The 16,512-nt window shown below is 41.9% G+C and overlaps 1 protein-coding gene across 3 annotated transcripts in view; it reads left to right on the top strand.

Annotated features, from left to right (window-relative positions):
- LOC118220129 (vesicle-fusing ATPase) overlaps positions 1-16,512 on the top strand; it is a 61,758-nt gene that overhangs the window by 34,496 nt on the left and 10,750 nt on the right. For all 3 annotated transcript variants that reach the window (XM_035403772.1, XM_035403771.1, XM_035403773.1), the window contains 10 exons: positions 551-750; positions 1,973-2,138; positions 3,716-3,790; positions 4,455-4,642; positions 10,067-10,162; positions 11,450-11,606; positions 11,914-12,047; positions 12,408-12,474; positions 15,120-15,199; positions 15,563-15,697. In XM_035403772.1, coding sequence (XP_035259663.1) covers positions 551-750; positions 1,973-2,138; positions 3,716-3,790; positions 4,455-4,642; positions 10,067-10,162; positions 11,450-11,606; positions 11,914-12,047; positions 12,408-12,474; positions 15,120-15,199; positions 15,563-15,697 — 1,298 coding nt within the window. The remainder of the gene's footprint in view (positions 1-550; positions 751-1,972; positions 2,139-3,715; positions 3,791-4,454; positions 4,643-10,066; positions 10,163-11,449; positions 11,607-11,913; positions 12,048-12,407; positions 12,475-15,119; positions 15,200-15,562; positions 15,698-16,512) is intronic.

Genomic DNA, 16,512 nt, shown 5'->3' with positions numbered 1-16,512 from the left:
GTCAACATACCCCCACATAGTTAACATTGTAGTTGTTAGGTAAATATCGCTAACTAGCTAGCTTACACATCTTACACATATTTTAATTCTCACTGTGAGAAAGAAAGCTTTTTAAATGTAACTTGGGCTTGTAAAAAATCTCAGCAGGTCTAGTTGGGGTTAGCATTTATTAACCCATCTGGACTGTGCCAAAAATACTCAAGTTCCATGTTGATTGATTGACATATGAGTCATATAGGTTTGCACCATTAGCACTTTAAAATCTGAAGCTTTGTTTTAACTGCCTCAGAGCTCCCAGTGCATTTATTTCCTCATTTGTGCTCTATTCTCTCTCTACCCCTGCTTTTCTCTCATTTTCTCCGGCTCTTGCTTTCTTTTTCTGTGTCACTTGGCCTCTTCTTTCAAGAACTGAGAGTGAGACAATGACAATTTTCTGAAAGACATTTGTAAATAAAAAAAATATGTGTTTCTTCTGAAGTGTGGTATGTGTTATCTGTTTTAATCCCTTCTTTTTCTCAGGGACTGATGTTTCTTGTGCGTCTTTCCTCAGGCTGCAAGCATGTGAAGGGCATCCTGCTCTACGGTCCCCCAGGCTGTGGGAAGACCCTCATGGCGCGACAGATCGGTAAGATGCTGAACGCCCGCGAGCCCAAAATCGTCAACGGGCCTGAGATCCTCAACAAGTACGTGGGCGAGTCCGAGGCCAACATCCGCAAGCTGTTTGCCGACGCTGAGGACGAGCAGAAGAGGGTGAGGCTCCCCATCAAAAAAGTCACACTGGTGCCACACACAGCCGTGTATACACATACGCATACATGTTCGTTCATACGCACACCCACCCACAAACAAACCCACTCACATTTGCACTGTCACAGTCAATGCTACACTTTTCTGAACGGAAGACAGGAGTCAGTATGGACCGCGAAACACTGTTTGCCGCTGGAATAAAGGGTAAAAGAAAACGTGACCAGCATGTGGTGTTGAGAGATAAATATCGGGTGAAAGATTACAGACCTGTGTGGCAGAGCCTGGAATAGCCCCTCCCCCAATACCTGCATCCAGCCCCCCAGTGTCCATCAGGTCATGGGACAGTGATGGGCTCGTTCCTCATCATCTAATATGCAGCGCAGTAGGAAAGTGTGGGAGCCAGTGACCCTGTCCCTACACGTTACGTGGTGTCTCACAACTGTGCGTCCATGTTGGCTTAATGAGAGACCTTTGTGATAGATGTACGTGGTCAGTGGTCATAGACAGCACTTCAGACTTGCTCCTGGCTTCCACGAAGACTTTTGAGAGACCCAGGTGCCAGTTACCCGAGGTGCCAGGTCATTGTTTGATGCACTTATAAACTTAAGTTTATAAACCAGATAATACACGTTTAATAAAAATAAACGATGACTGATTTATGGAGCAATATCAGCACTTTTGCATGGCTATTTTTCAGTTTCTCACAAAATGTGTTTGCCTTTAATATATGGCTTCAATAACTCTTGAACTTTAAAGTAATTTCTCCCAATAAGCCCCATGGGAGTTTCTTGTACTGGGGCTAGGTTATACCTTATTCTGTGCTGCTATTTAGGTTTTCAGACTGTGCGTAGCCTGGAGAAGCTGTAACCACATCTCTGCAGTGTGTGCCATCTTCCCTCAGCAGATGCATTTTTTGTAGAACCATTCAGATTCACCTCAAAGGCTACATCTGATTCACCTACTCAAGGATTTGAACCCACATCAATCATATTCATAGTACATTTGCAGGAAGGCCACAGCAAGCCACAAAAACAATAGCCTTGTTCTGGTTCAAAACTGGTTGCAGCTAGCAGAGATTTTTCAGTTCCCCAACTTTGTAAATGAGTGAACAACAACTACCTCAGATACATATGACTCTCTGTTGTTTTTTATTATGCAACAACACAAATAGTTTTTGTCAAGATTACCTTTTTAGTTTTGCTAACCCTGACCCCTTTCCCCTCAGCTGGGTGCCAACAGTGGCCTGCACATAATCATCTTTGATGAGATTGATGCCATCTGCAAACAGCGAGGCAGTATGGCGGGCAGCACGGGTGTCCACGACACTGTGGTCAACCAGCTCTTGTCCAAAATTGACGGCGTGGAACAACTCAACAACATCCTGGTCATAGGTACGGCTGGGCGCAAATGTTTGTGTGTGTGTGTGTGTGTGTGTGTTCAGTTATTTTTGTGTTTACAGTGTAGTTTTAATGCTTGGCTTTGGGATAGGTACTTCTGACGGCATAAAATGGTTAAAGACCTTGTGCAATCATCCATCCATCCATCCATCCATCCATTCATTATCTATACCGCTTATCCTGAGCAGGGTTGCGGTGGGTGCTGGAGCCTATCCCAGCATGCATTGGGTGAGAGGCATGGATACACCCTGGACAGGTCGCCAATCTATCACAGGGCACACACACCATTCACTCTCCATTCACTCACACACTCATACCTATGGGCAATTTAGAGTCTCCAATTAGCCTACTTGCATGTCTTTGGACTGTGGGAGGAAGCCGGATTACCCGGAGGAAACGCACGCGGACACGGGGAGAAAATGCAAACTCCACACAGAAAGGCCTCAAGCTGAGATTCGAACCCACAGCCTTCTTGCTGCACCACCACCCCATTGTGCGATCAATTTTATTACATTTTTTAAACATTTGTAGTGTTCCTTAAGCTATAACGACAGGATGTATATTTACCTTTTTCTAATTTATTAACTGGAAAATAATACATTTCCTTTTGATGTAGTTGATGTTTGCATGGGAGAGCTGGAGGACACTTTTTATAGGCAGCCCACTAAATGGACTCACACTAGCATTAAGGCAGCTACCTAGCAGAACATGTAGAACTATTTGGAAAAGGATGCCTACTCTTAAAATCAAGGACACAAAAACCAATTGAATCAGCGCTATGACCAGAGCAATCCTGCTGTACATACATAGTCCAATATTAGCCCATAGGAACATCGCCACCTCCACCTCTGGAGTGGGATGTGAAGCTGTTTTTCCTATGTAGTTGGCTATCTAGGACAGCAAGGTCTGTATTATCTGGCTGCTCAGTTTCTCAACAATCCATCTACCAATGTCAAAAACCAAGATAGCTCGCTTGCTGGCTAATTTTATTTATCTGATAATTAAGTCATACCATGTCATCTGTTTGAACCTTGGTGATATGATACTACTCACCCTGTAATGATGTAGAATAACATTAGCCAGCTAACTGAGTTAGTAATTCCATCTGTGTTCCTCCTTGTGGAGCTGTATTTTACTTTAAAATTTTGACATATCCAAGCAGTTGCTTATACAGCAAGTCACGATGTCTGCCCATATAGCACCCATGGCGCAGTCAGTACTGAGTAAGCGTCAACCAGGCACAGTAACATATTTGTACAATTAACAGGTTTTCCATCGCCATGCATGTTTAATGCAAATCACCTTGTTGATCTTCAGCAGGAAGGTCTTCAATGAGTAATACCAAATCATCAAGCAGTGGATACATTTTTGCTTTAAGGATAAAAGGATATGTCAAAATTTCAATAGAATTACAAGTGCTTAGTTTATTTTCTTTTGTTGTTTGTGAAAGTATAACTTTTAAAAACAACGAAAACTGGTTGCACCGATTGTTTGGGTGCAGGAAGCAGTAGAGGGAGCTCTTTTCTATGGCCTATGTGAGACACCCATATCAACTCTTTTCTGTCCATCAGGAATGACCAACAGGCCTGATCTGATTGACGAAGCCTTATTGAGACCTGGAAGGCTGGAGGTGAAGATGGAGATAGGTAAGAATTATGAAAAGCACAAGCACTTCAGTGTCTTTTCAAGCATATCACCGGTCCCTTTCCTCGGGTTGCGTATAGCTTGTGTCTGTTATTACTTGGTTCTTAATCTTCCTTCATAAACCTTCCATTCTGTAATTTCCTGTATACTGTGCCAATATGCAATTAAGTTTCCTCTCTTTTGGGTGGCCCAGTCTGTCGCTTGCTTTACGGCCTGGATTAAATCAAAATATTTCTTGTTCTCTTCAAATTACAAATAAATGCTGGTGTTTGATTTTGTTCTTAAGAAACACAGATTGGCAAGTAATTTAAGTGATCCCTGGATTTGCCAAATTGGTTTTTAATTGTCAATCAACAGTGAAATGTTACTTTGAGTCTAAATGAATTAAAAGGGCTGATACAGGGGTCATTTTTCTGTTGGGGTGTTGTCACCACTGGTTTCCTCTGGCTCTCATATACATGTTACTGCCTTACTTCTTACATCCTCCCCCAGAGTTTGCATACATGTAATTTACATGTACATGTTTATGTACATTTCTATGTACATTTAGCATACTTTCATTCAATCCGTACCGTGTGAAGTGCATGCACATTTCCTTTTTGTACTTGTCTATCCTCCCCATCTCTTCCTTCAGTCTCATGCCCTCTTTTCCCTCTCCTTATCCAGGACTGCCAGACGAGAAAGGCCGGGTTCAGATCCTGAACATCCACACAGCCAAGATGAGAGAATTCAATCTGCTGGCCTCCGATGTGGACGTGAAGGAGCTGGCCACAGAGACCAAGAACTACAGCGGTGCCGAGCTGGAGGGGCTTGTCAGGGCCGCCCAGTCTACAGCCATGAACCGCCACATCAAGGTCAGCCTTCATTGACCCACACCAGGGCTACCTATCATTCATGCAAAGATTCAGTTACATTTACATGTTACCATGGCAACGAGCATTAAAAGATGCAATAACAATAGGTCATCTGTATATGCAAGATAAAGCCACGTTAACTTCTGTTCAGTTCCTGTCACGGAAATGTATCACTTTGCTGCCCATGCATTTTCCCTTGCTAAATAGCTTGACAGCTTGGCGCTTACCTATAGAAATGTTAAGTTGTTGATAATGTCTGTTGTCACAATAATTGCATTAGTTATATGCGATTATTTAGTTGTAACCCCAGTGCATTGCTGGACTGCCAGCTTCATCTTTGCGCTAGGCCTACCATACAGGCCTTTCTACAGTTCACTTGCTTTAGCTCACTACTTGACTTGCAGTGCTTTAGCCAACAGCGTAATAACGGGTAAGATCCTGTGTGAATTAGTACATAGTTACGCATGCTTAGCGGCATGTCCAATAAGGGGTTCATACGTCAAAGTGCCACCTGTTCTGGAAGGGGACCGGAATGAGAAGCATACAGTGAGTGCTGGGGATGCCATCTGTGTACTTACACCGGCGAAGCGACCTGAAGCAATGGTGCAATATCCCCATTCCAGAGATCTGTTAAGGTTGACTCGATAATTATTCCTGTGCCATAATTTCAAAATAGATACGATTGACAGACATTTAACGAACGCTGTATTGAAAGTTTTTTTTTCCTGCAATCAGTGTGGCTTCATCCTTATAGCATTTGACCCTGAGTTGCCTGGACGTCGCTGTTCAATGCATAGTGGGGATGTAGGGCCAGCGAGGAAACACTGTAAATACCTTGTCTTACCAATGGATTTGATTGCATCATGCAAACGTCATGGTAACTTATGTATGCTTACTGGGTTTATGTGTGGACATGCTCCAACTCCCAGCTAGTACTGTGAAATAGCAAGTGTATATCTTTTTGTGGTTTTTTAAAGCCAAAAAAAGGAAATTGAAAAATGGGATTATTTTCAAAAGTTAAATTAAATTTTTATTGAAATGGGAAAGGGATAATCCAACTGGTGGGGGTGTTCTCTCTCTACTACTCCCACCCCCCTGGATGATCTCTGGTACCCTACATTGTAGCCTATTGTCTGTTGTGAAAACTGTGCTTTCAAATGCACTAAAATTCATAAAATGTGTGTTCACCTCCTGTATACAAGAGGGCGACATTAGACAAACAGACTGATTTGAGATCCACAAAGGCTGCATCCCAGTCCAGCTTTTGCTCCACCCTTGCAAACTTCAGCTTCAGACTTCACTTGGGGAATCCCTTTTGAGACCTGGATCTACCCTCTGTTGCCATTTAAGTGTTGGGGGCACCATTGCTCAGGAGGTAAGAGTGGTTGTCTGGCAGTCGGAGGGTTGCCGGTTCGATCCCCCGCCTGGGGCGTGTCGAAGTGTCCCTGAGCAAGACACCTAACCCCTAATTGCTCCCAATGAGCTGATTAGTACCTTGCATGGCAGCCTTTCACCATTGGTGTGTGAGTGTGTGTGTGAATGGGTGAATGAGAGGCATCAATTGTAAAGGGCTTTGGATAAAAGCTCTATATAAATGCAGTCCATTTACCATTTACCATCCCTTGAAGTTCGCAAACTCCAGTGGTTACTAGAGGTATTGCAGCTCATTGGGCCTCTGATGCCAAAAAGCAAATTTCCCCATTGAAGTCCATTCAAAACTATGAATTTACTCAGATAAAATTATACTATGTTGTATTATGTACTTTTGAATAAAAAAAAGTATTTCACACTAAACTAAGTCTGAGCTGCACAGACATAGAAACACTACATGGCCAAAAGTATGTGGGCACCCGACCATCACACCGATATGTGCTTGTTGAACATCACATTCCAAAACCATGGACATTAATATGGTGTTGCTCCCATTACAACCTCCATTCTTCTGGGAAGGCTTTCCACTAGATTTTGAAACATGGCTGCAGGGATTCACTTTCCATTCAGCCACAAGCGCATGAGTCAGGTTGGGCACAAAGCCCCAGCTCAGTTGGCATTCCAACTCAAAGGTGTTTGATGGGGTTGAGGTCAGGGAGCTGCAGGCCAGTCGAGTTCTTCCACACCAAACTCGGCAAACCATTTCTTGATGGATACCGCTTTGTGCACGGGGGCATTGTCATGCTGAAACAGGAAAGGGCCTGTTTCAGCTTATGTGGCCTAACACTTCGCAGCTGAGCTGTTGTTGCTCCTAGTTTCCGCTTCACAATAATAGCGCTTACAGTTGACTGCAGCAGCTCAAGCAGGGTAGAAAATTTTCTGACTGACTTGTTGGAAAGGTTGCATCCTATGACAGTGCCACGTTGAAAGTCACTGCGCTCTTCAGAATGACTCATTCTACTACCAATGTTTGCTTGATTTTATGCACCTGTTAGCAATGGCTGTGGCTGAAGTGGCCAAACTCACTAAATAAACATACTTTTGGCCATGTAGTGTATACATTTTTTTTCAATTCCGATTCAGCCCTTCACGTTTAAGTACCCAGTGCGCATGCACTGGCGCCAAAAAAAGCCCCACAGTTCTTGTATATCTCGATGGTTAAAAGTCAAGTGAAGTTAGTGACAACGAACCTCCACCCCCAACATTTCTGAAGGGAATATCTCTGCAACAGAGCAGACCCGGCAAGGTTATATTGCCCACAATTCACGGCAAACTTCCTGTTCAGCGATAGTCACATTAACATTTATCGTGGTATTATAAATTAATAAAAGCACTTCCGGAATGATCACCAATTTTTTATAGTGTTATTGTTCTTTGCATCAAAAACTTTTGCAGCATTTTCCAATGGGCTATCCACGTGCATGGTGATAATTACATTAATTTCATTATTTACGGTGATGAGGAGAAAACGCAACAATAACATGAGATACAGTTCAGCAAAGCTCTGGGATTGTAGGCTCATAGGCCTATCGGTTTTCATAATTCAGTGAATTAATTGTTTGGTTGTTAATCAAGCAAAATAAACGGGAACTGAGAGTACTATTTTGTTTAAAGATAATCCTTTTTTTATGCTCCAGCGAATCGGTTGATACTACATTTAAATGCTACACACTCGTATGGCACAAAGAAAAATGTGCAGAAAACTCCCTTTCTTATTTATTGTTATTCATTTGCTATATTGATAATCAGTTCATAGCAAGAGAAATCACCGCGCTCACCCATTTTAATTTGTTTGGTGCACTGAAACCAGTGAAATATCATCAATTGAAAAGAAATTGGTTCACACTCAAAAAATGGCTACAAAGCTTCAAAAGAATGTCATTATTTATTGTTTTGTTTTCTTCAATGCAGAATCATGCACAAATGTTTCAGCATGTTGCCTCCAGTGTTCAGGTACAATGATTAAGACATTCCACCTTCTTTTGAACAAGTAACAGCTGCTTTTCATTAGGGCTGCTGGCCAATTATTATGAGACAATTCAATAAGGCTGCTAGCCAATCATAGTGAGACAATTAGATAAATTGTTAAATCACCCCTCTATTATTCTCCTTGATTGCTCTTGTAAACCAATTTACCAATTTATTTAATTGTCTCACAATGGACCTTTTTCAAAAACTCTGCAGGCTCTTTTAGGTACTTCTTTCCAAACTGTAACCGCCATTCTATTTTTGGGACTTTCGCATTGGTAACAGGGAAGTGAGGATTCTGTCTAAGTACATACCAAAGGTCATTGGAACAACTACAAAACACAGGTTCAATAAGGTCATTCTCATTCTGTACAGTTATTCATAGCTATGAACACATATGGTCCAGTTCACACATTGAACATTACTCTGACCTATGCTAAGTCAAACTAGGAGCATTACAAGCTACAACATTAAGACAATGATACAAGCTACAATAAGTGCTGGATGGAGGTACATGTAACATGAGTGGCACAGGAGGTACGTGTAGCACAAAATTGTGATAGAAATGATTGATTGAGGGGAATAGTGATAGAAATGATCCGCAGTGGTGATAGTTAGTCCAAGTATCGTCTGAAGAGATTCAGACCACAGCGGAAGATGGGCAATGAGGCAGTGGTTTGTAGAGGGACAGGGAGTTCGTTCCAACACTGGGGAGCTAGGGTGGAGATGCTCCGTGGTAGACAAGCGAGAACCCTTTACCCAGATGTGAGGGGGTGCAAGGCACCCTGCTGCTGCAAAGCAGAGTGGTCGTGCAGGCGTATAGAATTGAATCATGTCCTACAAGTAGGCAGTGGGCCGTCCTATTGGCTGCAGTGTAGGTGAGGGTCAGGACTTTCAAACTGATCCTGGCAGCGACCGGTAGCCAGTGGTGTGGGAAGGTTGAAGACGAGTCAGGCAGCAGCATTTTGATACATCTGTAGTGGCTGTATGGCACAATCTGGCAGGCTTGCAAGGAGGGAGTTGCAGTAATCAAGACAGGAGGTCATAGTCTGGACCAGTAGCTGAGTGGAGTGCGTAGTCACGTATGGTCGAATCCTTCTAATGTTGTTCACAAGGAATCTGCAGGACCGTGATGTTGCCTTGATGTGCTCCTTGAGATCAAGCTGGTTGTCCTGGACCACCCCCAGGCTCTTTGCAGAGTGTCAGGCAGTCACTGTGGTGCCGTCAATTGTGATTGAGAGCTTGTGTTCTAGGGAAATTTTGTGGGACACATAGGGGAGGATCTCACCAGATATGGACTGCAGAACTACTAGTTGAGTGGCCGCACACCTGGGTTGCATTGACAAATCAGCCCAGGGCTTAAGGTGTGCTCACTTTCCATGGTGGCAAAGCCAAGACCGGGAACCCTGAAGAGCTGGTAAAGCTGGAGAGCTGAACGGCTGAAGAGCAGAAAGGCAGAAAAGATTTTGCTGTGTTTGGTCTATTTTGTCTTTGTCATTTTCGTTTATTGTTATTACCCGGAACGACTGAAGGGGAACTGTGTGCGTTTATTTGTTTGTTTTATGAGCTTGTTCTTTCTCTGTCTGTCGGCGAAAAAAACGCCGATGAAAACTGGAATTGCTGATACTCCCTGTGACCAGGGAGTTTAACCCGGTGTGTGATACGTATTTTCAGGACAGTACAGTTTTACCAGCCAGTGTAATGTGAAAGCAGGTTTGGTCATTAAGTGCTTGTTTTTCACTGTGATGTAACACGAAATACAGAGCAAATCAACAAGTGTACAGAAAATTTATCTTACTATGCAATACTCACAGTGGTTTTGTGGTTGTCTTACCATAGTATGTTGTCATCATCTACTGTGAGCCACCTTTCTCTTCTTCCTCTCATTCCGTCTGCCTCCCTCCATAAATTTGATTCTGTTCAGTCTCCATTATCTTAGTGAAAATTAGGTGCATGAAATTCAGATGTATCTGTATCCCCCCCAGTCAAATAGACTATAGCTCAAGCACCCTTGTTTTTCTGCAGGCCAGCACTAAGGTGGAGGTGGACATGGAGAAGGCAGAGAAGCTGCTGGTCAGTCGAGATGACTTCCTGACCTCCCTGGAAAATGACATCAAGCCTGTGAGTCCCCCCCACCCCACCCTCGAACCTCCGCTTTAGTTTAATCCTCACACTGTCTGGGTGTTTTGGCAGTCTGTGCAAAAGAAGGAACATTTTGCACTAGCATTTTATTTCCGGATGTGCAATAATATTGGGGTTGTTTCAGTATCTGCCAACGATCGGAAGGAAAACCAGAAAGTTGGTATCTGGCCAGTGCTAAGATTGTGACCGATATGATGGGCCGGCCAGTATGATGACACAACATACATGCTCCAGAGAGGTGACACATTTGATGCTGTAAATTAATTGAGGATGTCTTGCTCATAACATAAGATAACATAACATAACGTAACGTAACGTAAGACGAGAACAGGCCATTCAGCCGAACACTGCTCGTCTATTCCTACCACTAAACTACTTAATGCTTAGTTTACCTTAAAGCTAGGTAGTAACACTGTATCAAGCCGGGCCTTGAGTACCCCCAGTGTTTCTGCGTCCACTACATGTCCAGGCAAGCTATTCCACACATTGTGTGAAAAAATATTTCCAAATGTGATAAAGTAGCCTGCTCCTGATCTTCGGAACCTCCCAGCAAACCTAATTATGCTAATATCTTTTTTAAATGGCTTAATTAATTTTGCTTAATTTTAACTCTAGAATAATAATGGAAAACTATTTTGATTTTGTTAAATAAGGCCAATAGAATCAATTTGCAGTATCATTTGCATTTTTCAAAAAACTTGTGAATTACAAAAATGCAAGGCTGAATTAATTAATTTACTTTACTTTATTATGATTATTATTATTATGAATTTGTTTTTTTACACAATAGACAGTAAGCATGGAATGAATGAAATATGAACTACAAGACAGCCTACCACATGAGTCACCATGTGAAATGTTGAATGTGTACATAGCCCATACCAAAATACATTTTTTTTGAAAATCAGACCAGTTTTCAAATGTTACAAATTTTACAGTGATGCTCCGATGAGTAAACACGCTACATGTTAACTTGGTGACTTGATGTTTAAAAAAAAAGAAAATAATTCTGTAACAAGTTTGAAATACAGACAAGGGGATACAATGAAGACAACAGGAGGAAGGGGGTGTTAAGCAAATATAAGGGTGATCAAATTACGATACAACTGGATGCGTATTTTACTGGTGATGTCTGCTATAGACTGGTCATGTCTGGTTAAGTCTGGCCATGTCTGGTTTAGTCTGGTCATATCTGCTTAAGACTGGTCATGTTTGGTAAAGTCTGGTTTTGCTGTCTGACCTGTCTTTCCTCTCCCGACCACCCAGGCCTTTGGCACAAACCAGGAGGACTATGCCAGCTACACCATGAATGGCATCATTAAGTGGGGTGACCCTGTAACCAGAGTCATGGACGATGGGGAGCTGCTGGTACAGCAGACCAAAAACAGCGACCGTACGCCCCTGGTAGCTGTGCTACTAGAGGGTGAGCCACTCTGCTCTCATATCACATATACTGTATATTTACATGTAAAACAATATATAATCTTGTTATTTTGTTCCTTAGATATTCAAGAAACGGTTTTTTTAAGATGCAGTATGCATCACTTTATGAGTCCTTCAGTCCAGGCAGAATCAGTTGACAATCCATTTGAACCTATAATCTGGAATGCTTACTGCAGCTTCAAAGGCTCATTCTACAGGCTGGTCTATTGGGAATGTTCCACTAAGACAGAAGACATGGGAAAGAACACGCTCAACCATATGGAGTCATACCTCTCTATTTATTCCAGGACCCCCTCATAGTGGGAAGACGGCCCTGGCGGCCAAAATTGCAGAGGAGTCCCAGTTCCCCTTCATCAAGATCTGCTCTCCAGACAACATGATTGGCCACTCGGAGATCGCCAAATGCCAGGCCATTAAGAAGGTGAATGGACCCATTGTTCCACACATGAGAAATAATGCACACTGATCAGTCGCTTAATAACAAGGGTTGCTGAGAAATTATTAGTGTGTGTGTATATGTATCTAATGGGTAAGCATCCCGATATTGAAAGTTGTGTAAGTCTTGACTTTTGTCCTCATGCTTATATCCTAAAAATCAAAAAATAAGTTGTACGCTCATCCTAATTATTTTAGAGGGCTGAGCAGAGGGATTTATGATAAATGACAGTCTAGCTGTTCTAAGCACTGACACACACCATACAATATTTAGGGTCTCTCATGCCCCAGTGCTTTGTGGTTTTAGTCACATGTCTCAAACGGTCTTTTCCCACCTTGATTTTAGATTTTTGACGATGCTTACAAGTCACAGCTGAGCTGTGTGGTGGTGGATGACATTGAGCGCCTGCTGGGTAAGGCCATTTTGCTCGTACCTCTTTCCTGTCACCTCCCACAAACAAACCAGAGGCCCTCCCATGGTGGTCACCTGGCACCACGTTCATCTGTATCTCTGAAAGGTTATACGAAAAGTGAGGGAGGGGATTTGGCTGATGAAGAGCTTACATGTCCATTATGTGCCTAACTTCTAATTGCTCACAAATTCCATTCTGTGCAAGACTAGTATGTAAGGAGAGAATCTGTACTTATATCTTGCAGTTGTACTTGGGGAACAGAGATCTGCAGGTTGGACTTTGTCTTTTCACAGTTATTTCTGCACAGTTAGTTTGCTGCCTCTAAAACTAAAACCAACCCATGTACATCCGATCTTAATATCATCTCAGTGAGGCCATTTCATTTCATATGTGCATCAGTCCATTTAGATACAGGCAGTCCCTGGGTTACGAACAAGATCCGTTCTTAAGTCTGTCTTTAAGTCGAATTTGTTGGTAAGTCGGAACAGGTACATACGGTTCTTATTTAGCTTCAGTTAGTCAAATGTTTGTCTTATATATAGTAAAATATATACTATATACTAAGCCGCGCAATGTTTTCATGAGCGTCACAAAGTAGTGCGTGCGTTCGTTCGTTATTACAAACTATTGTATTTAACTCTAATTTTTAATATAATAGGCTTTATGGCAGTCCGTTCGTAAGTACAAGTTGTCCGTAAGTCGGACGTTCTTAACCTGGGGACTGCCTATAATATAGGGGTGTGAAAAAATCCAGTGTACCGAAAAATCGTACCGAACACAGTTGACAGGAAGAACTAGGAGGAGAGAGAGGGAGAGACAGCGACGAAGGTCAGCGGTCAGATTCGAACCGCTGACGTCGCGGCTCGCAATGAGCATGTGGAAAGCGCTCTATGGGCTACCCCACTGGAGGCCCCATTCTTCCCCTATTTTTAATAAAATGTTTTTGTTTCGATTTTATTCTAAACAATTTAGTTTGAAAGAATGTGTTTGATATGGCCATTTTATTTTACTAAATTTCCCAAAATGGGTTGTATTAGCCCTGGATGCTGATTTCTTTATCGTGACTTGTTCTAACGGCTGCTTGAAAGAGAGTGTTATCTACGTTGGCTAAGTAGATACATCGTTTTCTCATAAAATGTAGTCGATAAAATAGTAGGCTACTTCTTTGAGACATGTAAAAAAAAAAAAAAAAATTTAAGTCTTGTTATTTCATTGAAAATAAACAGCACACTGAAAAGTGATGTTCGATTATTATCCATTTATTATCCATTATTCCATACCGTACTCACTCTCCTCCCCAGAGACTCCTCTACATTCAGCTACATATAAACATATAGCTACACTAAATGCTTCACAAACTGTTGTGAAAAATGTAAGAGGGAGATTCAGTGTACTTGGCTAGAAAATGTGTAGCCAGCTTAGTGTCAAACTAGTATTAGCTAGTCCAGCAAGTGCTGTGATAGCACTTTCAGTTAATCAGTCATGAGAAGTCACACTGCTAACTAGCTTATGTTAGCTAGAATTTTGTTTGCTGGTTAATTAGAATTTGATTTGCTGGTTAACCCTAGGCTAACGTTAGGAAACAAAAAATAAAGTTTCTTCAAATTTTATGGAGAATTTTTGAAGGCAGAAAATTCATGAGATCGGGGAAGGCAAAGGAAACACTTCATTCTAGAATAATTGCTGTGGACTGATAAAAACAGAACATTTCATGGAGATCGGGCATTGGGTGCTTATCTTGTGGTGAATGCAAAAACATTGTTTTGCCAATGTCTTCGCTTGGTTGTGGTGTGTGGGCATCTTCTGCAGCTGTTAAATCTGCTTCAGGTAGTATCTAATCAAAGATCCTCTTGGGTCTAATGGATGGTCCTTGCACAAGGACCAATCAGCACAGATGTGGGCGGGTTTATTTCCCATTGATTGGCAATTGATTAGCTGTTTCAATTAAAAGTTGAGTTAAAGTGCACATCGTGGGCACAGGATTTGATTGATAGTTTATCCTGAGAAATAAATAAATCAGAAGTTTCCAGTTGAACGTGCAAGATTTGTTACAACTAATTTGAAGGTCTGAAAGAAAATGTAAGGAGTAAAAAGTATGTTTCACTCAAATGTAACGGAGTAAAAACTTAATAATAAAATAAAAATATTATAGTGACAAAGTATAAGTACTTACTACCCCTGTATAAATAAAAATTTTAAATTTAACAATTTGTTAGCAAATTATTTAAGAATTCAATATATGTTCTTTTTAGAGGCAGAAAAATCCCGTTCATTTACCTGCATATTTTGCACAGATAGTTAACATCGTCGGCAGAGGCTGACCAGTATATCTGTTCTCCCATATTATCTGCTAAGATTTGTGTCAGTACATATTCCACTGATAAGGCACTAATGCAACTGTTTAAGAATGATTTAAAGGTCCAGGAAACTGAAATCTGTGAATTCTTTGCTGATATGTTGTTTTATACTTTTTTGCATTCACAAATGGCCCAGAAATATTTTCAAATAATTCTTGCAAAAAAAAAAAAAAAAAAACCTGTGCAGAGATTTGCTTGCTTTCCCCCTTAACTAAACGGTAGGTTTCTAGTGGGCAGGGTTAGCTGGGCACAGTGTTTGAAGTAAAACCTGCCTTATTTGTATCTCAGATTACGTCCCAATCGGACCTCGCTTCTCCAATCTGGTCCTGCAAGCATTGCTTGTCCTGCTGAAGAAAACTCCTCCTCGGGTAAATATTCCTGTTATAATTAATCCAGATGTAATCCCAACAATCACTTCACTTTGTACAGCTGTAATGCTTCCCACCTTTCATCTGAAATGGTGTGCATGTGAAAGTGACCCCAGCCCTAATGGGGAGAGCTGTGGTTGGGGCTTGGTTACTAAGCCATATCCGAGTAGGTGGCCTGGGCTAGCATGAATCAAGAATGAGTCACCACTGAAACCACTGAGTAGTCAATGGATGTATAAGTGCCTAAATGAGTAACACTCCGCTTGAGTGAGAGGGGAGGAAGGATTGTTGTGTGAGAGCACAGGAGGTACCTGTGGTAACACTTAAAGCCCCCCCCCCCCCCTTGCGCATTCCTCCCCTCAGGGCCGCAAGTTGCTGATCATCGGAACGACAAGCCGTAAGGACGTTCTGCAAGAGATGGAGATGCTGGACGCCTTCAGCACCACCATCCACATCCCCAACATCGCCACTGGGGAGCAACTGGTGGAGGCCCTGGAGGTGAGGGGGAGGTGGAGGAAAGGCAAAGACAGAAAGTACACGAGAGGAGGGAGCTGGATAGGAGCCCTGGGCAGGGTTTGACAGCCAGCTTGGCTCCATGCCCTGCTGCCGCTGGATTTTCCTTGTCAAAATGAATGCCTTTCTTTGCGAATGACTCACATTAAATGGTGCATTAAATAAGCAGTCAATTTTCATCAGAAAATGTTAAACAAAATAGTACTAATCATGTAGCAATCATTATAGGTCCCATTCTCATATAATAAATTCAGTCCCAATCCGGTTAAATGCTGGCTGAGTGAGGGACATTTCACTTCTTTAGACAAAATAACCTCTGTGTAGATAGCTATTGTTACCTACTGCTTTTGTCAGCATTCCCTTGTGAGATTCTCAGGAAAGGGCATTAGCTGCTTTCTGGTGTAAATGCTTATTTATTTGTGACAACTAACATTGTTTAATAAAGGCAAAATATCACACATACTGGTTAACAATACAATAACTTCTGACAGAATGACAGAAGCATATAACAAAACAAAAACATGATTTTTGGTTAGCTATGCATCTCCTTTGTTTTTTCCATGGGAAGAGATGCGTCTTGGAAGAGATGCTCAAAATGTTGCTTTTTGTGTACAATGAGGGCCCATCCAGCAAGAAGAATTTTTTCCTGTAGTGGTGAGGTGATGGTCCACAGTGGAAAGATTCAAAAGAGCTTTTTTGCGCTTAGCAATTGCAATAAGCTTCTTCTGATCTAGTTGCTAGGTTGTACATGCACTATATTGTCCGTCCTCTCCTGAAGGGGTAATATTAAAAATGTCGTA

This window comes from Anguilla anguilla, chromosome 2 (genome assembly GCF_013347855.1).
Source record: "Anguilla anguilla isolate fAngAng1 chromosome 2, fAngAng1.pri, whole genome shotgun sequence".
Lineage (NCBI taxonomy): Eukaryota > Metazoa > Chordata > Actinopteri > Anguilliformes > Anguillidae > Anguilla > Anguilla anguilla.
The sequence above is the reverse complement of the archived record's forward strand: the minus strand, read 5'-3'. Positions and strand labels throughout refer to the sequence as shown.